General features: G+C 50.0%; 1 protein-coding gene across 9 annotated transcripts in view; it reads left to right on the top strand.

Annotated features, from left to right (window-relative positions):
* Positions 1–22178, top strand: part of LOC105066416 (acyl-coenzyme A thioesterase 11) — a 116458-nt gene extending 94280 nt beyond the window's left edge. For 7 of the 9 annotated variants that reach the window (XM_074376407.1, XM_074376413.1, XM_010951740.3 and 4 more), the window contains 11 exons: positions 1415–1553; positions 4598–4788; positions 9217–9354; positions 11171–11285; positions 13575–13715; positions 14596–14775; positions 15352–15507; positions 15793–15915; positions 19174–19276; positions 21295–21357; positions 21853–22178. In XM_074376407.1, coding sequence (XP_074232508.1) covers positions 1415–1553; positions 4598–4788; positions 9217–9354; positions 11171–11285; positions 13575–13715; positions 14596–14775; positions 15352–15507; positions 15793–15915; positions 19174–19276; positions 21295–21357; positions 21853–22097 — 1594 coding nt within the window. In that variant the 3' untranslated portion in view covers positions 22098–22178. Of the gene's footprint in view, positions 1–1414; positions 1554–4597; positions 4789–9216; positions 9355–11170; positions 11286–13574; positions 13716–14595; positions 14776–15351; positions 15508–15792; positions 15916–19173; positions 19277–19923; positions 20045–21294; positions 21358–21852 lie in introns of all 9 variants that reach the window. The other 2 variants (XR_012511256.1, XM_074376408.1) reach the window with 2 other exon arrangements.
* The last annotated feature ends 3483 nt before the right edge of the window (positions 22179–25661 follow it).

Here is a 25661-nt window from a genome sequence, read left to right as displayed (position 1 = left end):
GTGGGGTGTGCTTCTAACCAGGAGAGTTGGCGTCAGTCATAGAAGCCAAGGAAATCAGCTGGGATGTTGAGGGCTGGGGTGACACCTCCACCTCCCACCTGGAAGAATTTAACCCTTTCTGGCTTCACTGCCTACCAAGGTTTTTTTCTTGGAGTCACTAAACACTCAGACTCATAAGACTGCCAGGGCCACACCTGACATCAGTTACTCAGGATATAAGACAGAGCAGTGTCCTTGCAGCAGCCCACGCAGCAGGCCAGACAAGAGCTGGGACAGCATTTAAGGAGGCCTCGCTCTCAGGTGCCACACCTGCCCTGGCATGAGCCTGAGAGTCAGGGCCTCCTTAAACACTGTACTCTGGATGCCTCACTTCCCTCACCCTAGGCTGGGCACTGGGCCTCCCAGGGGGTCGGTGTAGGAGCTGCTCTGGCTTGTGTGGCTGTGGCTTCGAAGGAACTGGTTATCTCTTACTGGTAACTCTAGAGACTTTGTGTCCAGGATCCCCACGGGGACAAACCCAGTCACAAGAGTCACTGCACCCTGGGAAGCTCAACGCTACAGCGTCCCCAGTGGTTCTTAGAATTAATTTATAGTTTCTCCCAGCCCAGGCCCAATTTACCAATTGGGTCATTTTTACCATAAGCAATGTTGCCTAGCAACATAGTTGACATACTATCTTTATCAGGTTTCCAGGGAAACAGAGCTAGAAAGTTAATGGAAGGTTCAAATCTCCAGCAGAAGGGGAAAAAGGTTTTGTTAACCTTTTAGTGCACTGGCCTGTCCGTGCTGTCACCTCCCCATGATAAGAGTGCCTGCAGTCTGGTGCCCGCCGTCCCAGATGGACATTTTCCCCTGCTTGCTGCACTGCCTTCTAAGGGACAGGAGTGGGAGCTCCTTGACATTATGTGACAAATGCAAGATCCAGGCCCCAAAGGACGTCTTGGCATAGAGGAATGGGCACAGGCTTTGGAGTTATCAGACCTGGTCACTGCTGAACTCTGCTGCTTATTAGCTTTGTGGTCTTGGACTGGTGATTTGACCTCTCTGAGCCTTAACTCCACATCTGTAAAATGAGAATAACAACTCACTGTGAGGGTCATTGTATGAATTCAGTGACCTTGAGTGTCTTGAATATGTTGCTCATGTCTACTGGCAAACAGCAGATGCTCAATCTTTGCTGAAGTAATAAATTGTATGCAAAGCACCTGGCATGCTACCTTAGAAATGGGTTTTCAGTAATTGTTAGCCCCCTGCCTCTTAGGGAGTATTTTTTGGACCATTCCAGAAGTTTGCTGGTGCACGCATGGACGTCATTTCAAAGGCACCTTCCCTCCTCCCTCCTCAAACAGTTGGGAGGTAGGGTGGGCCCCACTGTCCTGGTCCCCACTAACAATTGCCACCCTTGCTTCCCCAGCAATGGAGCAGAGATGTGGAGGCAGCTGATATTACGCAAGCCCAGCTGTGACATCCGAGACCTCCTGGATCTGCTCCTGACCAGCCTGAAGGAGAAGCCTGTCACCAAGAAGGGCCGGGCCTCCATTGTGCCCCTGGCGGTGAGGACCTGACGGCTGCCCCACCACTGCCCCATCCTGCCCTCCTCCTGCCTCCCCTCCCGCTGAGCTCCGCACACCGGTCTTCTAGTCCCTGCTCCACCAAGAACTAGCTGTGTGGCCTTGAGCAAGTCTCTGTCTCTGGGCTCTTGTTTGTGATCCACTGGATGACAACAGTACTGCTACTTACGGTGACAGCAGCAGCCTGGAAGAGTGGGCACAGAATGACCTGGGACTCGCAGACCTTAGTCTGAGAACTGGCTTTGTTCCATTACTATTTTGTAACCTGAGCAAGTCACTTCGCATCTCTGAGGCTCAGTCTCTGCATCTGTAAATGGGAATAACGATCCCTGCCTCCTGTGGCAGTTGTGAAAATGAAACGTGGTAATGCATTCATCCATTTAGTGACATAAAATGTTTAATCGCTTCTGCTGCCAGTCTCAGAGGTCGGCCCTGGAAACACAGAGGGAAAGGGCTCTGACTGCAGGAACAAGGCTAGGTGGACAGACAGGTGTCTCTCTGCCTCTGTCACCAGCACCCTGGTCCTAGCCAGCTGGGTAATACCCTCACTTATCTCCCTGCTTCCACTTGAGCTCCTCCAATCTGTACCACAGATGAAAAAAAAAAAAAAAAACCATTGAGAAATGCACATCTGGTCTCCTCAACCCCGTCAATGGCTTCCCATTGCCCTTGAGAGTAACACAGTGCCCCTACCTATGCTGCAAAGCCCTGTGCCCCTTGCTGGCCTCACTACACTCCATGCTCCTCTTGCTTGCATGGCTCCAGCCTCATTGTTGTTTGTCAGATCTTCTTACACACTGTGCTATCTTCTGTCACAGGGCCTCTGCACATGCTGTTTCAATTGCCTAGCCTACTCTCCAAGTTAATTTCCGCTCATCCCATAGCTCTCAACTCAAATCATCACCTCCTCAGGGAAGCCCTCTTGATTTCCCTGACCAGATCAAATCTGTGCATATTATACTTTGCTTCACATACTTTATCTTGAGAGAATTTACTCTACTTGTGACTTGACAATAGTGTGTGTGTAGAGGGGGTGGGGAGTCATTTGATTAATCTGTGAGATGTATGAATTAAGTGCCTGAGCCTGATATCCCCAAAGTCTAACGTATACCTGGCACAGAGTAGACACTCAAATTTTTTGTTGGATTGATTTATTTATTCAACAGATATCGAACACATACTATGTGCCAGGCACACTCATAAGTTCTGGGGCTTCAGCAGAGAGCAAGAAGGGAAGGAAAGAAAATAAACAAAGACGTGATGATGGAGGAGTGGATGGGATGATCCCTTTACAGAGGAAGATATTGATGCTCAGAGATATTCCATGTTTCATCCAAGGTCACACAGCTAGCGGTGGTGCCAGGACTCAAACTCAGATCTCCTCCCCCAAATCCCATGCCTTACCACCATTGCCTCTGCTTCTCTCCCCCAGCACTGAGTTCTATGAATAAGCACCAGCACCCATTCCTTCCCTGGTTTGGGCATTTACACACTCCTCCAGTCAGTGTGTGTTGGTGTATTCTTGAGGCACCCATCCATGCTTCTTGTTCAACAAGCCTAGTTTAAGCATAAGTACAGCCTGGACTGATTTTTATCTGATGGTGTTGAGAGGCCATCTGAGCAAGATTAAGTCAAGAGCAGAGCCCTGTGGCACACCACTGCAGACTTTCTCTGCACACTGACTGTGTTCTTTGGATGCAGCCATTAGCTTTGGGTTACTGAAAAATGTAAAGGCTTTGAGTCCAAGAGGCTTGTCTTGGCTCTGCCACTGCTTCATTATGTAACCTTGGTTGGGACCTTCCCCCTCTCCAGCCTTGGTATTTAGATCTGTAAAATGGGCAGTAATAACTCCTGCCTTATCTATCCTACCTGTTGAGATGAGTGAGACAGAATATGTGAAAGGGCTTCCTAAAGTACAAACCACTGCCATTTTTTGTTCTCACCCACCCACATGAAGTCACGTGTTTCCATGGGAACATGCCATGGGTTCTTTCACGTCACAATTGGAAGTTTTTCCCTTGGCCAGCTGCACGGGGTCTTGGTGGCAGATCTTGACCATTTCTTTGTAAAGAATTCTCACCTCTCCTCTCATTCAACCTCTACTACACCTGTGGGGCTGGTGGGACTAGGACCATAACCCCACTTTATGGAGGATGAGTCTGAGGCCAGACAGGGGCAGGGAGTGGTGGAGCCAGAATGAGCCAACAGGTCTTGTGGACCCCAGCCCATCACCTCCCTTACCCCCGCATTGTCCTCCTGCCAGTTAAAGAGGACTTGGGCGGCTGAGTGTGAGGGGTGGGCCCAGGTCAGGACCAGAGCAGGACTGGCAGGTGGAGAAGTTGCAGGGTGAGTGCAAACTGGGCCCCAGGGAATACCATGGGCCAAATGCCAACAAAGCCAAAGTCTGTCTTCAACTCCCCTGGACGTTGGAGGGCTGGTGTGGGGCCATGGGTAGGATGTGAGGCAGGTGAGCATGGAGCAGCAGAGTCCAGGACTGGTCCTGCCTGGCGCCCGCCTCAGGCTGGGGTTTGTTTCTCTTGGCTGCTGGCCACTGAGGGAGGCAGTGAGGGCAGCCTATTTTAATGGCCCCAAATGAAGAGGCAGCTGGTGCCCCCTCACCGTCTGTGTGCCTGTGTTATGAATCAGGAAGATGCGAGGCTCACTACAGCCCGTCTCTGAAAACCTGGGTTCAAGTTCCAGTTCAGCCCTGAGGGACAGGATGACCTTGGGCAAGTCTCTTCACTCCTCTGAGCGTGTCTCCTCCCCACCCAATGTAGGAAGGGATCCTTCTACCATGAGTCTTCCACTGGTGTGTCAACATCAGCAGGTCGTTCTGATTGTTCTAGGGCAGGGTCACCCAGAGAGCTGGGAGCTGGGGTGCAGTGGTGGTGGGGATCTGGGCTGGCCCAAAGGGGGCTAAAGGAGAGCAACGATCCAGGGCCAACCTCCTAGAGAAGCAGTCCAGGCCCACCAGGAGCGCTGGGATGAGCGCCAGGACCTCCCACCAGCCTCCCTTCTGTCCCCAGGCAGCCAGCGGCCTGTGTGAGCTCCTGTCCATCAACAGATGCATGGGTCGCGTGAGGCGCATCTACCCCCAGCTGCTCCTGGCCCTGCTCATTCAGGTCCATTACCACATTGGCCTCAACCTGCCTGGCCACGTGGCCTCCTGCAATGAAGCCAAGAAGGACGCGCAGCCCTCCAGCTTTGTACCTGTACGGTATGCACCAGCTGTCCCCCTGGGCGGCAGGGAGAGCCACCAGCAAGGGCCCTTCCAAAAGCCTTTAGGGCAATCGATCAGCAGAAATTAGCTTTGGGACTAGAAGGGAAAACAGAAGCATGCTTTTATGAGCGAGAGCCAATCGTTTGTTCAAGCACTGTTTGTGAGCACCTGCTGTGTGTATCTGCTGCTCAGTGCTGGACAGCTAGGAAGAGTCAGCCTCCCCCACGGAGCTCACCAATTCAGTTTTCCTCTTCCTTCCCTAGAGGTGTTATTTGTTTTAGATTTGTATCCAAGGCCCAACCATTTTATTTTGATTTATTAATTGGAATAAAAACTAAGGGCACGTGGGTAAACATCTCAAAAGACATTAAAAGGGAGTCTCTGTTCCTTTCTTCGCCCCAGTTATCTGCCCTAACAACCCACTCTTTCTTGCCCTTCCAAGTGTTTGATGCAAGGATAAGAACACATGTTCACAATCTCTATTTTTACACCAACAGTAGTGGAATTTACACAGTTAAACATTTTTGCTTTTGTCCTATACCATCTCTCTGAGATCATTACATACAGAGCTACCTCCTTATTTTAAACAGCTGCATAGTATCCCTCTGCGTAGAATTCCAACATACTGTCATTTATTTAGCCAGGATCCTATTGGTTTAGGTATTTCACAGCATTTTACAATTACAAACAATGCTGCAGTGAGTTTGTTTGTATGTCTCTATGCAGATGTGTGACTGTATACATAGTAGAAAGTAGAATGGGTGCATCAAAGGGTTTCTGCATTTAAATATTATAGTGGAAGAGGACTATGTGGTGGAAAAAGTTCTGGACCAGTGAAAGACGAAAAGGAAAATGAAGTACCTTCTAAAGTACCCAGTCTGCCAAATTACTTCCCACAGAGGGCACAGCTGCCAGTAGTATATGATGCTGTTTTTACCCCTGTAACTTCACCAGCACAATGTGGTATAAAATAGTCTCATCTCTGCCAATCTGAAAGTTGAAAAAAGTGGTATTTTGCTGTAATTTTAGCTTGCATTTCTCTATTATGAGTGAGGTTGAAGTTTAAATGCCATTTGTGTTTCCTTTTCTGTGAGCAACCTGTTCTTGCTCTTTGCCTAATTTTATATAGGATTATTGGGATTTTTTCTTATTAATTTCTAAGAGCTCTTTATTTATTAAGGACATTAGCCCTTTGTCATTTGTATTCCAGTTTGTCACTTAACCTGCAACTATTTTATGGTCTTTTGCTGTTCAGAAATTTAAAATTTTTATGTAGTCGAGTTTCTCAGTCTTTTCCTTTTTGGCTTCTATTGTGTGTTATGCTCAGAAAGGTGCACTTTGAAGGGCAGAGAGGGAGCAGTTGGGTAGGTGGGCTTGAAGTCAGTGCACTTTGGATTTGCACTGTAATAGTGCTTTGTACTTTTGGTAAACCAGCTCAACCTCTTGGCAGCTTGGTTCCCTCGCCTGTGAAATGTAGGGACCAAACAGGATCACGTCACAGCACAACACCACGTGTAGAGGCTGCGGCACTGATTCTGATTCCCTGAGGGCATCACCTCAACTCAGAAAGCTGGTGGGCTCTGCGGAAAACACAACTGGAGGAAAGTGGAGAAGGTGCTGGAGGAGAAGGAGGAGCACGTAGCAGGAAAATCTTTGACTGTTGAATGATGAGGTGTGACCTCCCAACCTGGAGGGTGTCACTCACCTGAGGCCGCACGGGGGAGCAGGAGAGAGCCTGAATGTCCACCCTCACCTCCACGTCTCAGGAAGCAAACTGTGAGACTGAAAAAGCAGAGGCAGGCGAGCGCCAGGCTGAAGGGGACCAGAAAAGCCACGAGGAGGTACCTGGGTGTGGTGGGCTGAGTGGCGGCCCCCAAAAGACATGCCCACCTAGAACCTATGACTGAGACCTTATTTAGAAAGAGTCCTTGCAGATGTAATTAAGGATCTTCACATATGAGCATCCTGGATTAAGCAAGTGGGCCCTAAATTCAATGACAAGTGTCCTTAGAAGAGGAGATACACCTACACAGAGGAGAAGGCCATGTGAAGACAGAGGCAGAGATGGGAGTGATGTGGTCACAAGCAGAGGGATGCTGGGAGCCACCAGATGCTGCAAGAAGCAAGAAAGCCTTCTCCCCTGGAGCCTTCAGAGGGATCGTGGCTCTGCTGCTGGCACCTGGATTTTGGACTGCTGGCTTCCAGTACTATGAGAGAATAAACTTCTGTTGTTCCAGCCTTCAGGTATGTGATTTGTTAAGCAGCCACGGGAAACTAAGACACTGCGGTGTGGGACCTGAATGGGTCATCGGTGCTTCAGACTCCAGTGATGGAACAGGAAAGCTCTGAAGAGCAAGTGCACAGAGACTGTCTCTCCCATGAGGAGAGGCGGGTGTGGGGATGAGCATGGACGCCAGCCCCATCACACAGGTTGGGTTTGAAGTGGGGGAGGATGGAGTCCTGCTGGGCCAGACCCCACAGATACAGCCTGACAGAGTGTCCTCGAAGCCAGATTCTGTGCCCTGTGGTGCTCTAGGCTTTGAAGCAGCCCTGTGTTGGATCGTTGGTTACCCAAGTCCAGTGCAGATACAGGGCAACTCATGCTCCACTTTGCTGGGAAAAGCTGAGAACTGTCCAGGAAGGTGAAGCTTGGGGGAGGCAAAGGGGACAAGACACACCTGCAGCCTTCCTCCTAACTGTGTCACCTCTGCCCTTTCACAAAGTGGCAGAGCCTCACTGGGGGCTTTTGTACGTGTGTCTTTGGGAGTGGGATGGGGAGGAAGGGAGATGGGTTGTTAAAATTTGGAGCCTGATTGAGGAGATGGCAAAACAGAGGAGAGGACAGACTACGAATGAAGCAGCTCTGCGTCTGGGAACGTTGGCCTAAATCTAATTCCTTGTTGGCTGCACAAATGAGGACGGGGTGGAGGGGGATGTCTGGGTAAAAGCTCTGACTGTCTGAAACCTTGAAGTCATCATTCCCTGTGGATCTCCTGAGCACAATGCTGTCCCCAGGCCAGTAAGAGAGAAAGCCAGTAAGAGAGAAAGTCTTACCTCTGGAGACGGGACCCCCAGAAGGGGCGGAGGCCAGGTCAGAGGGGAGTGCACATATGGCAGCTCGTTCTCTCAGTTAGAGGTGCTGATGCTTGGAAGAGAATAATCTTCCTCCTCCAGATAAATCTCCATATAAAACGCGTAAACCTCAGCCTGGCCAATCAGCCAGTGCTGGGAATAGGGAGGAGTGGGAGGGAAGGAGGAGGGACTTGGAGAATTGGGGAGGGCGAGCCCCAGGCCGTGATGCTGAACTCTGGAGTCGTTGCTGGTTAGGGACTGCAAGTGATGGCACGTGTTTCAGAGAATCGGCACAAAGGTCGAGTGATTCCAAAAGCCCTGGCCTCAGGAGAAGCTTGAATTTTCACACTGGATCCACACTCATCTCAAGACCAGAAACATGAAAGTTAAGAGCAAATTTCTGCACATTGCCTGATTTCCAAACTATTTGGATGCTTTGTCTTGAGTCATGAGAACCACTTGCTCTCAGGGTTATCTGAAGTATGTCCACACAACGTGTCATTAACTTTTTTTTTTTTTTCTGATGGAGGTAGTGAGGATTGAACCCAGGACCTTGTGCCTGCTAAGCATGTGCTCTACCACTGAGCTATTTCCCTCCCTCCCCCTGTTAACTCTTTAAGCAAGTGTTTAGGGTTCTGGAAAACTTTGTTTAAATGTAAACTTTATTCCACACATTGTCAGTTTTTATTGTAACAAAGGTGTGTATCTCACGTTTGTGAGTGCCTATACTGTCCCAGCACACAGCAGGATGTCAGTTCATGGCCATGCCCTCTTCCCTGCTCCCTCACAGCACGGATTCTCAAGCTCACCTGAGTCTTCAAAGGTGCAGATGCCTGGGTCCCTGCTGGTGGTTCCATGGGCTGTGAAAGCTCCCCGGGGTCTTTTGTGCATCAAGCCTTGGGAATCACTCCTTAAGTGTCCCATGAGGGTGAAGGACTCAGGCCTGGACAGGAGACTGTGTCCTAGTGAGGAGAGAGCACAGTCTCACAGGGCCCCCACCCAGCCATGAGCTGGATGGGGAATGGAGGGTTAGCAGCAGGCAGCTCCCTGGAGGCTGGGAGGCTCCAAACTCTCCCTCCAGTAAACGAGGCTCAGGAGAAAAGGGAGGGTAAAAGCATCATCTCTGAAAAAATGGGAATTTTGCTGCTGTTTACTCTTTTGTTCTCAAAGCTAATAATTATTTTTAGAAAGTCTCCCTTTATGGATACACTGAACATCAATGTCTAACAATTAACATGGCGGAGAGAAGCTTGTCTGGCCAGATGGAGCTGTGGTGGGAGAGGCTTGGGTGGAGGGAGGTCCGGCCTGCTGGGGGCAGGGTGACATGAGGTCTCAGCCCCTTTGTCTTGGCAGCTGGGTGGTCAAAGTGGTGAAAACCCTGCTGCTGAAGATGGGCTGCTCCTACGAGGCTACCTTTCTGGAGGACCAGGGCGGCTGGGAGCTCATGGGGCAGGCGGAGAACCATCACCGCGGAGTGTCCCTGCTGGCCAGGTGAGGCCGTGGCCCCCCAGGGCAGGGGTGGGAGGGAGGGGAGAGACCTTGGGGTCTTCAGACGAACTTGAGTTTGCATCTCTCTCCGGGCAAGACCTTTCCCTCACTCCATCACCTCTTCTCTGAAATCAGCAGGGTGTTGCCTACCTCAGTGGGCAGGCAATACTGATGTGAAAAGATGGCCCACCCTCTCCAGAGACAAGCCATGGCTGTACCAGTACCTGGTGTCGCAGGGCACTTAGACTGTGTATAATGCAGCCTGCTCACTGTGTCCTGAATTTAGTTCCCACACCGATACAGAAATTGTGGTAGAGCCGAGCAGTTTAGAGTGTGGCCTTGGAGCAGGTCTGCCTGCATCTGAATCCCAGCTCACCACTTCCCATCTGTGTGACCTAGGACAAGTTACTTTCCCTCTCTGTGTCTCAATTTTCCCATCAGTAGTATGGAAATAATAACAGGACCCACCTCTGTGGTGTGGGGTGAGGATTAAAGTACTTTGAACAGCTCCTGGCATATGGTAAGAGCTCAACACAGGTTAGCTTTTACTGCTGTTATGCTGACTGGTGGGCAGGGATTATTAATGTACATTTTGCAGGGGAGGGTGCCAAGGTTCAGAGAAGGACAGTTATGTATCAAAAGTCACACAGCCAGGAAGTAGCAAGGCTGGAAAATGACCTGCTGACCCAGACCAGGGCTCTTCCCCCAAGCCACACACAGCCTCCCATAGGGTCAGGCGTATGGGGGCACCTTGATTTCATTTCACTAACGTGGCTCCTGTAGGAACAGCCTGCCTCTTAGCCTTGCACCCTGAGTGTCCATGATGGTACTCTCCCTGGGGGTCTCAGGATACAGCCATATTTATTGAGCACTTACTATGTTCCAGGCACCACACAAAGAGTTGTACGTTTTAACCATCACCTTGACCAATGAAATAGCACTGTTATTATCCAGTGTTTCCCATGAGGAAACTGAGGCTCAGAGAAGTTAACTGACTTGCCTGAAGTCATGCAGCTAGTGGTGGGGCCAGAATTTGAACCCAGGCTGTCTTATTCCAAACTCTACGCATGGCTGACACACTGTCCTGGGTTCATGGATTAATGAAGCATGATGCAGACTAGAGCGTGCATCTGAATCATCTACAGGGCTTGTTAAAACACTGGTGGCTGGGCCCCAACCCGAGTTTCTGATTCAGTCAGCCTGGGATGGAGGCCTGATGATGTACATGCCTAACAAGTTCCCAGGTGATGCTGACACTGCTGGTCCAGGGGCCACACTTTGAGAACTGCTGGTTTAGTAGAATGAATGAGGCAGCTGGAGTGGGGAGCCCTGGATTGGGGCTCGAGCTCTGTGACCTTGAGCAGTTCACACTCAAAGCCTCAGTTTCCTTACCTATGAAAGGGGATAACAACAGTAACCTGCCTCAGAGCGGGGTGGTGAGGATCAAATGCAATAACAACTTGAAAGCCTCTTGCTGCTGCCTGGTGCCTGGTGGGTGGTCCTCACATCCTTTCCTTCCTACCTCTTCCTCCTGGAATGATCCTGTGCACTCCGGGGTCTTAAGCCTGCCTATCTTACTGATTTGCTCTGTGCTCTTGGGCAAGTCACTTTCCGACTCTGGGCCTCAGTTTTCCCATCTGTAAAATGAAGCACTTGGAACAAATGGCCTCTGAGATCCTGTCCAAGTGGGAAATCCTAGGGATACAGGAACCCAGGTGACCTGGGCTGGCCCAGAGTTTTGAGTGTCAAGCCAGACCCCCACCCAGCAGGTCCCTCCAGGGCTGGAGAACCTGAGCGGACTGCTTCCCCCCACCCCCAGGGCCATGGTTCACTACTCCTGCCAGGAGCTGTGCCGCATCCTCTACCTGCTCATCCCGCTCCTGGAGCGCGGCGACGAGAAGCACAAGATCACTGCCACCGCCTTTTTCGTGGAGGTACTGACTGGGCCCCGGGCCCTGAGTGCGGGGCAGGGGCTCCCCCAGGCCCTCCCCTGAGCATAGGCTTCAATTCATATTGCTGGTCACTTCTCCTGTGCAAACAGTACTTAACAGTTTAGAGTCTCTCCTGAACATGATTTGTCTTGACTACAAAGACCTCACAGGTCTCCCTCCCACCTCCCTCCCATCTCTCACCCCTCCCACCCCATTCCACTCTTCCCAGACCCCCTAGTTTCCCCCAGGCAACTGCTGATCTTTGCTGGGCACCTCTATGTGCCACGTACCAGATTGGAGATGCAAATATGAAATATGAATCTGACTCTGCCCTGCCCTCAAGGAATTCTTGGTATGGCAGGGGAGACAGAGGACACTCCAGTTATAACATGGGATACCACAGAGTGGCTTGTGCTGTGATGGAGGCAATTCAAGCTGTGGTGGGAAAACAGAAGTCTTGGATGTGTTAGGTTTGGGGAGCATCAGGGAGGCTTTCCTGGAGGAAGAGACATCTAAGCTGAGTGAGTGTATGCAGGTACTGGAGGGGGTGCTGGGGAGAGATGGGTCAGGAGAAGGTTGGTAGGGTTGGACGCAGAAGGGGAGACTTGCTAAAAATAATAACATTTATTGAGCACTGACTACCTTCCAGGCATGTTCTAAGAACTTTACACGTATTGATTCATTTAATCCTCACAATAATCCTATGATGCAGATACTATTCCTTTGCCCACTTTAGAGGAAGAAACTGAGGCACAGATTTAAGTAACTTTCTTAAGGCCACGCAGCTCATAAGTGACAGATCCAGGATTCAACTCGGACACCTAGGCTCTAAAATACACTCCCTCTCTTTAGTTGTGTGTGTGTGTGTGGTTACAAAATATGTATAAATTATATATATATATAATAAAAGTTGCCATTTTAACCATTATTAAGTGTACAGTTCAGTAGCATTAAGTGAATTCACACTATTGTGCAACCATCACCACCATCCATCTTTGGAAGTTTTTCATCTTCCTTCCCAAACTGAAACTCTACACCCATTATGCAATAACCTCCCCTCATCCCCTCAGCCCCTGCAACCACCAATCTCCTGTCTGGCCTTGTGATTTTGCCTATTCTAGGTTTCATATAAGTGGAATTATCAATGTTTGTTGTTTTGTGTTTTGCTTATTTCACTTAATATAGTGTCTTCAAGGCTCATCCATGTTGTAACACAGGTCAGAATATCATTCTTTTTTAAGGCTTGCTAATATCCGTTGTATATACATGCTACATTTTGTTTCTCCATTCGGCCGTCGACAGACACTTGGAAAACCCACTCTCTTAACTGCCACCCCTGCCTTCCTCTTGTGATCTCTATTGGGTGGTCATCCTGCCTGCCCAGGGGCACAAAACAGCCTGGGTCATTCTGTGAATGAGGGGCAGCTTGATTAGAGGCTGGTTGGTGGTAAGAGTGCAGGCTAGAGGGTGAGCAGGTGTGAAAGAGGGCCCAGAGGCAAGCAGGGTTGGTGGGTGAAAGACAAGAGGGATCACAGAGGGCTCTGAGCTGGAGAGTCACAAGTTCAGCTGTGCCATGAGGTGCTGATGGACATCAGGTGGAGATGTCTGGTGAGTTGTTGGTTGTCTAAGCTGGAAGCTCTGGACAGAAGCTGAGACTGGAGATGGAGACTTGTGAGTTATGTGCCTCGGGACGGGGAGAGCAGTTAAAATCTGAGTGGGGGAGCTCACTGAGCACAATGGGCAGAGAGAAGCAGGGCAGAGAAGACCAGACTCGGGGTCACCAACACTGAGCGCTGGGTGGAGACAGAGAGCCCAGTGGTTATTATTAACTAGACCTGTGCTGTCGATACAGTAGCCACTGGCCACTGCATGGGACCTATTCAGCCCTTGATATGCAGCTGTCTGAATTAAGACTATTGTAAATATAAGTGTTGTAAGTATAAAATTCACATTGGATTTCAGACTAGGTTACAAAAATCTTTTAAAGAGTGTAAAATAGATTAATAATTTTTATTTTGATTACATGTTGAAATGATAATATTTTGAGTATTTTGGGTTAAATAAGATGTATCATTAAAATTAATTTTACCTATTTCTTTTTACTTTTTTAATGTGGTTACTGGAAAAATTTAACGTAACATGTGTAGCTCGCATTGGACAGCACTGACCAGACAGCAATAGCTCACACCCAACACTCAGCCCCTGGTCACCCAGTGTGCACTACTAGTGCGTGGGGACACTGGAGGCTGCCCTGCCCCTCAACCCAGGGAGTAATTACCCTTATTCCGTCAGCTTTTGCAGATGGAGCAGGTGCGGCGGATCCCTGAGGAATACTCTCTGGGGCGGATGGCAGAAGGCCTGAACCACCGGGACCCCATCATGAAGGTGCTGTCCATCCGAGGCCTGGTCATTCTGGCCCACAGGACTGAGAAGGCAAGTGGAGGGCAGGGGAGAGCCTACCCAGCCAGGCCCCCAACTGGAGAAAGATGGAGCTTGGCTCTCAGATGCTGGTGGCTGGAATCAGAGCTCATTTCTGCCTCAGTTGTCCCACCTGTGACATGAGTACCCCTTAATAATTCCCTATATACTTTATTCTTTTAAAAGTAGTTTCTTGGGAGGAGGTATAACGCAGTGGTAGAGCTCAAACTTAGCATACATGAGGTCCTGGGTTCAATCCTCAGGACTTCCATAAATAAATAAATATATTTATTTATATAAATAAAAATATTTATTTATATAAATAAATAAAACCTAATTATCCCCCAAAACAGAAGAAAACAAAACAAAACAAAACAACAACAAAAACAAAGGAAAAAATAGTTTCTAAATCTAGATTTTTTACAATGACCTTAAAGGTGGCATATATAGGAGGGGAAGGGGATGGCAGTAATTTTTCCTATTTTACAGATTAAGAAATTGAGTCCCAGATTGTTGGTGTATCATTAGCATTTTAAAAAGTGCTGTGCTTTTCTCTGCTATGTGCTGTTGCAGCTCATGTTATAGAGGGACAAAGGCACGGGAAGTAGACTCAGAAAGCTAACAGCCAATGCAGGGTATCATCTACATAGTGCCAGGAAGGGGAAAGACAACAAAGAGCCTCAGGCATCCAGGCTAGGAAGGAGTCAGTGAGGCCAAAGTGGGCTTTGGGGACAGGAGTAGCTGGAGTGAGGGCATTCTAGGCAAGCGGGATGGCATAAGCAAAGGCCTGGAGGTGGAACTTGCTTCATCAAGTTCATGTCAGTGAGTCAGAGGCTGGGTCTCCCGCCCGTTAGCACAGGTAGGAGCCTCCATCCCAAACGCTCCTGCCCTGCAGACCGCCAAGGTGCAGGCCCTCCTGCCCTCCATGGTGAAGGGTCTGAAGAGTGTGGATGGGCTGCTGGTGGTAGAGGCTGTCCACAACCTCAAGACCATCTTCAAGGGGCAGGACCGGAAGTTGACAAACAGCTCGGTCTATGTGGAGATGCTGCAGATCCTGCTGCCGCACTTCAGTGATGTAAGAAATCCCACCAGGGTGGGAGGATGGAGGGGCACGTGGAGGGCGGGTCTTTACTACTCTGAGGCCTGTAATAGCTCCCTTGACCCGCTGGGACCTGAACAGGTCCAAGTCAGCCCAGGGAAAGGGGCACCCTTTCCAACTAGTCTGTGTCTTTTTGTAATTGTTTTGCACAGAGATAGTTCCTTGTCTAATTGGTTCTCAGAGAGGGAGCACTTCTTGTGTCATCAAGCCTCCCCAGAGCCTTGCCTCACTGTAATTGTTCCACCTAGAAGGGTCACATTTTTTAATTGGTCGTGGCAGATGGGGATATTTTTCCACTTGGCACTAAGGCATCTTTAGGTTAGTGGCTGGGAAGAGTGGGCAGAGCTCTGGACCTAGGCTCCGATGAGGGGGATGCTGGCCCCAGATCAGCCCTACCAGTTGGTCTCTGCTGTTCTCCATCTCAGTGCCTCTTGCACTTGGAGGGGCCCTCAGAATGAGTGGAAGGAAGGCCATGTGCCTCCACGTGGGATGCAGAGGTCTAGGCAGTCTCCTAGAGGATGGAGCACACCTGAGCCTCTGGATCTGCCCCAGTCACGAGAGGATGTGCGCTCCTCCTGCATCAACCTGTATGGCAAGGTGGTCCAGAAGCTGCGCTCGCCCTGCACCCCGGAGACAGAAGAGCAGCTGGTAAACACTTTGGTGCCCCTGCTGCTGACCATGCAAGAGGGCAATGCCAAGGTGAGCCAGGTGAGTGTGCACAGGCACCGAACCCTGAAGGTACACTCCCCTTTACAGAACCTCACCCAGAATCACAGACAACCCATTGTGAGATAGTTTATTTATACCTGGCCAAGTCTGTTTTCCAAAGGTACCATGTCCGTATTTCTCTTTGAAACAACCAACCTCATTTGGATGTTTCAAATAGGAATGGCTTTTCCAAAGTCCAGTTTCCCAGTTTTTTTTTCCCCTGGAACATGTTCCAGCTGTCCTGGAATTCCACAGCTCTGGTATTCTCTTCCTGTTGATTCCCAGAAATGTGTGAAGACCCTGTTCCGCTGTTCTTGCTTCATGGCTTGGGAATTGCCAAAAAAAGCTTACAGCCGGAAGCCCTGGGACAGCCGGCAGCAGACAGTGACCAAAATTTGCAAGTACCTTGTGAGTGCTTCCAAGGCTACAGTGGGTCCTTATGAGTATGTTGGAGGTGCCAGCTCTTTCTTTGTCTCTTCCTTCTTTTAACATGAGCATCCCTACTGACAATTCCATTGCCACCTCCAAATTGTTGGTCCCTGGAAGTTCATCTTTGTCTCTGACTTCACTCCCTACTTCTGGTGTTCTCTCTCCAGTGGCTTACCGGACACTTCCCCTGATGAGTCACACACTGTAAACTCAGCATGTCTTCTCTGTACGTATGGCCTTCCCATTTCAGTTCTGCTCTGTTCCTCTAGATCTCCAAAGCTGAACCCTAAAACCATCCTAGACTTCTTCCTCTCTTTCACCTTCCACAGTTGATGGATCTTAAATATCCTAAATCCCTCTGGATCTGTTTTTCCCTCCCTGTCCCCACTGTCATTACTCTTAGTTCAGGTCATGAATATCTCTTACCTGGGCCATGGCTCCCCCGGCCTTGAATCTCATCTCTTCCAATTCATTCCCCACCCAGGCCACCAGGGTGGGCTGCTTAAAACACGAGTCTATCTGTGTTATATCCCTGCCTGAAGGGATCCACTGGCTTCCTTTTCTACAATAACAGTTCCCAGTGTGTATTCCATGCAACACCAGTCCTACAAGATATGCCCCACAGGGGAGAAATGAAGTTTCAAGACAAATAAGTTTGGGAAGTACTGCATTATCATCTTTCTTTTGGAGATCTGCAGTGCCATTGGTACATTAAAGCTCTGAGATGTTCTGTTTCATGGAGGAACTGTTTCCCAAACTTATTTAACCACAGAACTCCCTTTCCAGGTAACAAGGGAGAACATCTTAAGGTAGGAGCGAGCCACACACACACACACACATGCACACACACACACACAGGGTAACATACACTGCAGGACACAGCCTGGTCCCTCTGCATAACAACTGGGAAGCTTTGCCATCTAATCCCATCTACCTATCCTGTTGTCATAGGGGGCCTTCCCCAGGACGCAGACCCTGAGGCAGAGATTAGCGAGCAGGTTTGTTAGGGAGCATCCTTGGAAGCAATACCTGTGGAAGGGAGGGCAGGGAGCAGGAGTGGCAGAGGGAGGAGTCAAGCTGCAGCATAGATTCAGGGGAGGTCCCAGCCAACACTACAGCGAGACCCCCCACACTGGGGTCAGGGATCAGGTCTTTACACCCCTATGTCCACTTGTCATTGGGTACCAGCCACCCTGGGAAAGGATGTGACCTTGGACCAGCAGTTCTCTTCCGTGGAGGCAGTCTGTAGCAAGGGAAATAAATCCTTTACACCCTAAGGGAGATCTGAGCGGGGCATGTAGCATTCCCATCCCCCACCAACCTAACAAAAATAAACAAAGTAACAGATTATTGCTTTGCAACAATAGCCATTATCAGTAATGCTCAAAACCTCTGCAATCCAGTGCCTAATATTACTACCTCATTTTATAGGGGGAAAAGGAGGCTTGGAGGAAGTGTTTGGCCAGGGTCTCTAATTCAAATACATACCGTGATCAGTGACCAGGCAGATAATGATTATAAGTTACATGTAAGTGGTGGGGTGGTGGCAACCTGGAGAGCCCAGGCTCTGTTGAAAGCACAAGTGGAGAGCTTCAGCTCACCAGGCAGCTCACTCTTGCCAGCACCTCCAGTTCTACAAGAAAAGCTAGTAACCTAGATTTTTATAAGACATTAATTATTTAGCTTGTTTAAAGCACTGTGCTGGCCACTACCCTGCCAGCCACTTGTGGTCTTTGGGCTGCCGGTTTGTGACCTCTGGATTAGACCCCTCTGGATTCTCAGTCTCTTCTTTGCTCTCCAGGCATCAACAGCTTTGCTCATATGAAGGTCACTCTCTAGCCTTAGCTTTAAGAAAGGATCTGTAAACTATTCATTCATTCATTCATCCAACACTTTCTGGGCACCTGGGCCATGCCAAGCTCTGTCCAGGATGCTGAGGACTCTGAGCTCAGTGAGATGGCCCCTTCTCTTGAGGGAACTCTGAATCCAGTAGGGGAGATGGATTATAAATAATTATAGCACATTATAAACGTTATATATATATATTATATATAATATAAATATATATAAACATTATAAATAATTATAAACGTTATAAATATAAATATATATATAAACATTATAAATAATTATAGCACAGTGTCATAGGTGTCATGACAACAGCTGTGCAACATGCTGCAGAATCACCTAGAGTGGTGGGCTCAGCTCTGCCTGAGGGTTGTGGAAGCCTTCAGAGAGGAGATGGTTTCTGAGCCGATCCTCAAAGAATGAAAAGGAATTCATGAGGTGAAGAAGAGAGGAAAGGCACTCCAATCAGGAACAATGGCTTGTAGCAGGCACATTTGGAGAGAGCTGGGCCACCACCTGGGTGGAGCATACTGTACATGGTGGGGGGCAGGGAGGCAGAACCTGAACTGAGGGAGGTCAAAAACCATACAGAAATAGAAAATCCAAAATCTCTAGCAGAATGAAGCTAGGAAGAATGAAATCTAAACACTGAAATTATACATCTGCTAGGCAGCTGTGCGTCCCTTATTCCTAGGTGGTGGTGGAAGTTGAGGCTGAGAAAGAACAGGACGGTGAATGCTTTGCACACCAGGCCTAGGATTTTACTCCCTGACATGCAGATTATCAACAGGAGAGTGATCAGATCAGACTTCTCTTCATCTCCCTCAACATTATCTTAGCTGATTGCCTGCCCCCTAGTTTCTACTTGATCAAACCTAACCTGAACACCACTGTCAGACTATTTTGCCCCAATTATTGCTTTGTCATTGCTCTATTAAGAATGAATGCTGGCTTCCTATTTTTTAATGCTAAAAGAAGCCCTGTTCCTGTCTGGATTTCAAGGACTTTTAAGACCCAAGTCTCCAGTTTTTTTTCCCCACTGCTCTGTAACTTGAATCCTTCACCCTGGTCATACCTGTCTCCTTAGTCATATCCCTCACATGCCATGTACATCCTTACCTCTGGCTGGACTTGCATTTTAGAACCTACCTTCTGGCTGCAAATGGTAGAGGGCTTGAAAAAGGAGATACCCTAGGCAGGAAGACCACTGAAGTGATTGTTGCAATCAGCTGAGAGAAGATGAGGAGAGTCCAGAAAGGGCAGCAGAGATATTTAGGAGACAAGGGGCCATGGCTTGGCTGCCCGACAGGGTCCCTGTTCCTAGGAGGAGTGGATAGGTAATTAGTCCCTCTGAGGGCCCAGCTCTCTCAGGCCTTTTCTTTGTCCCAGGTGAACACCCGTCGAGACAGCGCCTTCACGTTTCTCAGCCAGAGCCTGGAGTACGCCGAGAATTCCCGGGCCTCCCTCCGGAAGTCCGCAGTCATATTCATAGGTAAACTGCCCTGGCAGAACTAGTCCCCTTGGAAGGAAGCGGCTGCCCTTCCGGCACCTGGGTGGCTGCCTCCCCTTAGGGACAAGGCTTGGCCGGCAGGCAGTCATAGTGCAAGTTAGAAAGGCTTCCCTCCTCTGAGATCACTGCCTGGGGAGTGGGCCACAGGCTGCATTCAGCCTGGAGTCCTGGTGCAGGTGACAGCCTTGGCTTCTGCTGCTTCCCTCCTGAGTACAGTGTGGCTCCAGGCCCAGCAGGAGCCTGCTGTTGACCATGGCAGGAGGCACCAAGCTGCACAGTGGAAAAGTGAGCCAGAATCTCAGCTCCATGATCCCCTTTCTGGGTGACCCTACCTGAGTCATTTACTCCCACTGAGCCTCCTCTGTAAGATCTGTAAGATCCTCAGTAAGATGGGGATCAACTCCTATTTCATGGACTGGATGAGAATATTTTTTTAAGTGAAGACTGGCACAGAAAGATGCTCACTCATTGTTAGTCACCTCCATTCTTCTTCCCACAGTCCCAACCTCTGCCTTTCTGGGGTGGGGTGGGGGGGACAAATAGATTCCCTACACTTAAGATCCCCTGACAGAACCCTTCTGATCACATGCTGTCTCCTCTTGGCTACTCCCCTCCCCTCCCCCGAACAGCCACACACCCTTCAAGGACCAGGAGACCCTGCCGTAAAGAGGCTCAGAGAGGATGACATTCCCAGCCCCCCACCTTGTGAAGCGATGTTTCCTGTAGTACCTTCCCCCAGTTCACTTGAAGGTTTGCGCCCATGTGGTCATCCATGCATGCATTCATTGTTTATGCCACAAACATCGATTGATCCTCCACTCTGTGTCAGGCCCTGCGCTTAGTCCAGAAAAACAAAGAATCCTTCAGGAGGTGATGCTGATGGCTGAGGGTGGGGAGGTGTGGAGCGTGGCTGTTAACATGATCAGTTCTGGGACAGAGGAGCAATGCTCAGGACAAGGGGCAACTTCTCACACAGTGACATTATTTTCCAGGTTCTGACTTCTCTAAATCTTGCTCCAAATTAATCACTTCTAACAATGTTGGTTCAACACCCTGGGAGTCTTCTCTGTGTCCAGGCCTATGTTGGGAAAACAAAACTGAGTATCGCCTGCATATGCCCCCAGTGTGGTGTTCTGATTCCTAACCTCTTGTGGGCTAGGGATCTTTTGTGAGTCCCTGAAGAAAGTTATGAATACTTTCCCCAGAAAACTGCATATGTGCATGCACTTGTACACATGTCTTAAAGATCCTCAGAGACTGCCCTTCCCATTCCCCCACCCTAGTGGATCTAAGCTGAAGAAACCCCTGGTCTGGTGGCAGATGGTCATTAATCACAATTAAAATTCGACACAGTATATGCAGATAAAACTCAGAGATTTGGGAACCCGGAGAGGCACCTAACCTAGCTTGGGGCAGGGTTAGCATTTCCTGGAGGAGCGACTATGTTAAACCGTATATTCAAGGACAAATTAGCCAGGCAAAGAAGTGTGGGAAGGGCCTTTTGCAGGTATACTGGGAGCCGGGCACGTGGGCTGGGAGCAGGGGAGTGCTGAGCAGTGGGTGGCCAAGGAACTGGGTCTCAGCTCCTCCAGGGATCCTGCCAACCACCTGCCTGGAAGGTAGGTGAGGCACTTGGTACCCTCCATGTTACTGTGGCTCAAACTCCCTGGAGGAGGTGGTGCTGAGGCAGCATCTCCCTGAATCTTAGATGAGGACACGAAGGACCAGCCTGGGGGAGGGAACACCTAGGGCCACCTGTCAGAGTCAGCTGTAGCCCAGCTCCTGACCCTGTCTTGGTGCCATCCCTGCCTGCTGGACCTGCTACCTCTCCTAGGACCCTCCTCGGGGAATCTGTCCCAGGGTCAAGATGAAATTCTCCTTTTGTGTCCTCTTTTGCGGGGCTGGAGGGGGATGGGGAGAGCTTCTCTGAGGAGGTCTGGTCCAAGGGTGGGGGTCGGAGTTGGGAGGAGGATGCACTCACCTCTTGGATTATGCCCAAGGGTCCTTGGTCCCCTGCATGGAGAGCATCATGACGGAAGATCGTCTGAATGAAGTCAAAGCGGGTGAGTCATGCCTGGCATTGGTGAGATTTCAGGGGCCAGTGAGAGAAGGAGTAGGCTCACAGTGGTTAATAGGAAGGGGAAGGGTTGTGGCCCCAGGCCGGGGACTTCAGCTCAGTCCAGTTGTATTAGTATTTATCAAGGCGAGTATATGTTAGGTACTATGCGGTCACCAAGACACGGAACACACAGTCCCACCCTAGGGGAGCTTATGATCTAGGAAACCAGTGCAGGCCGAGTAGTTCAGGGGGCAGGCTAATTTTGTAACTGAGGAAGCTGATGGGAGCATGAAGGTAGGCCGGGGAAGTCCAAGAAGGCTTCCTAGGGGAGGCAGGTTTTGCTTCAGGCTTTGAAAGGCATGAACGATTTGAAGAGCTGGGAGATGAGGGGATGCTGAGCAGACTGCCTAAGCCAAGGTGTGAAGTGAGAAGCATGAGCTGTGAGACTCATGTGGGAACCTGGTCTTAATAAGTGGCATCTCCTCTCCCCATAACTCAGCTCTGGAAAACTTGAGACATGACCCAGAAGCATCAGTGTGCATCTATGCGGCCCAGGCCCAGGACAATATCCTGGCCAGCTGCTGGCGGAACTCCTGGCCACTGCCACATGGGGACACGTGGGTGTGCGACCCGGCCACCATGCACCGCTGGAGCCCTAGCTGTGAGAACCTGCCCACTTCCCACCAGCGGCGCTCCTGGATCATGAAGGCACTGGGCTCCTGGAAGATGTCCTTGAAGCAGTGATGTCCCCGATCCCCCAGCCCTCCTCAGGGGTGGCCATGGCCCTAGCCATCCTCACTATAAATGCCACATGGCTTGCCTCTCCCCACTGAGTGTTTCTTCGTGGGAGATGCCCAATAGTCAGGAGCAGCCGTCGCTCTGTGGGACAAATCTGTGAGATGCGCATTGTCTTCAGTGTTGGCTCAGTCAACAGTTACAGTAGCACATAGGCTGTGTTGTCCACATCTTATAAGTGGGGAAGATGAGGCTCAGAGAGGTGGAGTGGCTTGCCCAAGGCTACACAGTAAGTCTGCTGATGTCTCAGTTTCCCCTCCCTCACAAGGAGAGGATAAGAACGAAAGAAGATGACCTGGGTAGCCTTTGGAGGAGGAAAACAAGAGACTCCCCCGCCCTATGACATCATGCATGTCCCAGAACCCTGATTTCTGAGTCCCGCCCTCCAGTCTTTGTCCAGAGATTGGCCACCACTCTTTCAGGCAACATTTGTTGAACATTTTGTCTGGGCCAGGCCTGCTCTCGGTACAGGAGATACAGACACGAACAAGACCCAGTCCCAGGCCCTGGGCAGTTCAGAGTCTGATGCCTAGGGGTGATTTGACATCAGGGAATATTTGGCTGTGTCTGAAGATATTTTTGGTTGTTACAACTTGTGGAGGGGGATGTTATCATCACCTAGTGGGTAGAGGCCAGGAATATGGCTAAATATCATACAGTGCACAGGACAGCCCCACAGCAAAGGCTTATCCATCCCAAGCTGTCAAAAGTGCCAAGGTTGAGAAACTTTGGCCAAATAGAAGTATCAGAGATGTATAAAGACACCAACTGCCCAGCAGGTCAGTGCTGTGAAGAAGGGCAGCATGGGGGTGGTGAAGTCCAGAGGAGGTACATAGACCAGCTGGGGGTGGGGCTGTCAGAAAGCTTGGAAAGATGACAGACATGTATGGAGAAGAGCAGGGCACATGAGACCAAGGACCGACTGCAGATATACAGATGCACTGGAGCCCAGAGTGGGAGGGGAGAGGGGGACAAGGGCTGGGTCACTATGGCTTTGGAGTCTTCAGAGAGCATGGGAATGCATGGTGGGGAGCAGGAGGGGCAAGCAGGGGAGAGGTGTGGGCAGATGTCTGCTTTAGAAAGCTCCTCCCTCATGTGGATACAGGCAGTGCTGTGGGAGGGTAGAGAGTGGAGCCGTTCTGGACAGGAATCTGTCATCGTTCAGTCATATTAGGTTTACGCATGCCCATGACTCAGCAATTCCGCATCTCAGGGAAATCTTTCCATGGGTCCATAAGGAGAGAGGTATGAGGAAGTCTATCTTAGTGTTATTTGCGGTACCTGGGAGAGAAGACAGTCTGGGTATCCATCCTCGGGAAGTGAGCGGGCACTGTGGAGTCCCACACAGCAGTTAGAGGCAGTAGGGGTACATGTAGCACCACTGATGGGACCTAAGACCTAGTGCTGAGGGAAAAATGTACGTAAAACATGGATGCACCAAAGAAGCCGCATTTTGCAAGAACACTTACAAACTGAAAATGCATACTAAAACACATTAGAGTGATGGGAGGGGATGAAGAGGAGGGCTCTGGAGCATAAAAGGGAATAAATGAAAAAAGGGAGGGAAGAAAGCTCCTGCAGTAGTGGAGTGAAAGGGCTGGCGGCGAGGGGTGGGGAAGGGAGTGATGGACAAGGGCACAGATAGAGAGACACGGCCGGAGGCTTTGCAGGGACCTGGGTTACAGTGCAGGGTGGAGAGGGTGGCTGGACCTGCAGGAGACTGAGGATGGAGTATTTTCAGAATCTGGTGGTTGACAGGATGGAGGAAGGGGAGGGAGAGGGGGATGTCAAGGATGGTGGTCAGGTTTCTGGGTGGATGACTGGGCCAATGGTGTCCCTCCCCCACACCCCTCGCCCTGAGTGTCCTTCAGGACCAGAAGCAGGCTTGTAGGGGGATGAGTTCAGTCTGGATGTGGTGAACTTAAGGGGCTTGTGTGCCATGCTAGTGGAGACATCCCCCAGGTGCTGGCTACATGGGGGTGGAGCTCAGCAGAGGGATATGAGATGGAAACAGATTTGGGATTTATTTGTGCACAGGGGTGAGGTGAGATTCCTGGGTGAGTGTGCAGAGTGGAAGAGATATAAGCCTGTAGATGACCTATATTTAAGCTTCTGCTGCAGATGAGGAACCTGTGAAGTTGGCCACACAATCATCGTCCAATAAAGGTAGGCCAAGGCCATCAGGATTCTGGGCCTAAGAGAGAGAAGGAAATGAGGGTGGTCCTTTCGCATAACCTTGTCTGTTGCCAAGAATGTTCATGAGCATTGCCTTGTTTGAGTCTCACAGTAGCCACATGGAGTTATGGGACAGGAAGGCCAGCTTCATTGCTCACATTCTACAGATGAAGACAGGGCTCAAAGACAGGTGGGCCTTGTCCAATGTCATGCCAGGAATCAATAGAAGTATGGATCCCAAAGGCCTCCCAACTCCCATGCCTGAGCCCTTTCCTCCCAGAGATATTGCTGCTTTCATTGGCTGGAACCCAGGTCTGGGGTGGCCTTGACAAATCACATCTGCCATATTCTGGGTCTGGGTGGCCTTGAAGCACAACAGAGGCTGATGGTGTCAGTTATTGGCCAAAGACCCCAAGTGGTCTTGAATTAGAAGGGTCAGAGGCCACTTCCCTTTGCTGAACCCTCCCTATCATCACCTGTAAAATGAGTTCTTACACGGTTTTATAGGTATTTAACTTTTACAATAGAAGCAAAAAGACTTCATAGGATCTGTATTGAAGAAAGGAAAAGATAATTGGAAGGGTAAGTTGGGAACCATTAGGGAGCAGGCTGGAGGATGCAGCGTGGAGAAGGAGGTTTGGATTTGGAGGGAAGGGAGCATTTGGACCAGGTGTTCTGCTGGGTGTGGATGGGTTAGAAGGGAAAAGACACAGTCCTGGCCCTGGAAGGTTCACAGACCTCTGTGTGTCATCCTTAGCCCTGCTGTCCGTCATTCTCGTGCAAATAATGAGTAAGCCTGCCACCTCTGCTTCTGGGCTTCAGATCTCTTTTCTTCCCTGGCCTCTCACCAGCATCCTCCTTGTCAATCTCTTAACCTAGCCTCCCCCATCAATCTTTCACGTGGCAACCCAGGTCTTTGGAAGATAAATTTACCCTCATGTCTTTATGATAAAGGGCTACTCTGGCCCTCTGGCCTCCACCCACTTTGCTGGCCTTCCCTTTAAGTCTTGCACTACCCAGCATGCAGGCGGTTGCCCACCTCCATGTCTCTCTGCAGATGGACCCCCACTGCCTAAAATGCCCAGCTTCCCTCCAGGCCCCATCCGTCTGCGAGACCTTCCCCGTCTCTGCTCTTAGCTCTGCATCACCTCTGTGAAACCTCCCTGAACCCCGCAGGGAACAGGCACTCCTCTGTGCCTCCACTGTGCAGGCTTGTGACCAGCCCGGGTTTAGGTTGGTCTTCTCCTGTCTGCTTTTCCCTCTAGAATAGGCTGTGAGTTCCCAAGACTGTAGCACCTTATTCAGGCCCCACGGCCATTTGCTGGGCAACCCAGCGGC

This window comes from Camelus bactrianus, chromosome 13 (genome assembly GCF_048773025.1).
Source record: "Camelus bactrianus isolate YW-2024 breed Bactrian camel chromosome 13, ASM4877302v1, whole genome shotgun sequence".
NCBI classification, from domain to species: domain Eukaryota; kingdom Metazoa; phylum Chordata; class Mammalia; order Artiodactyla; family Camelidae; genus Camelus; species Camelus bactrianus.
This window is presented reverse-complemented; position numbering and strand designations above follow the sequence as displayed.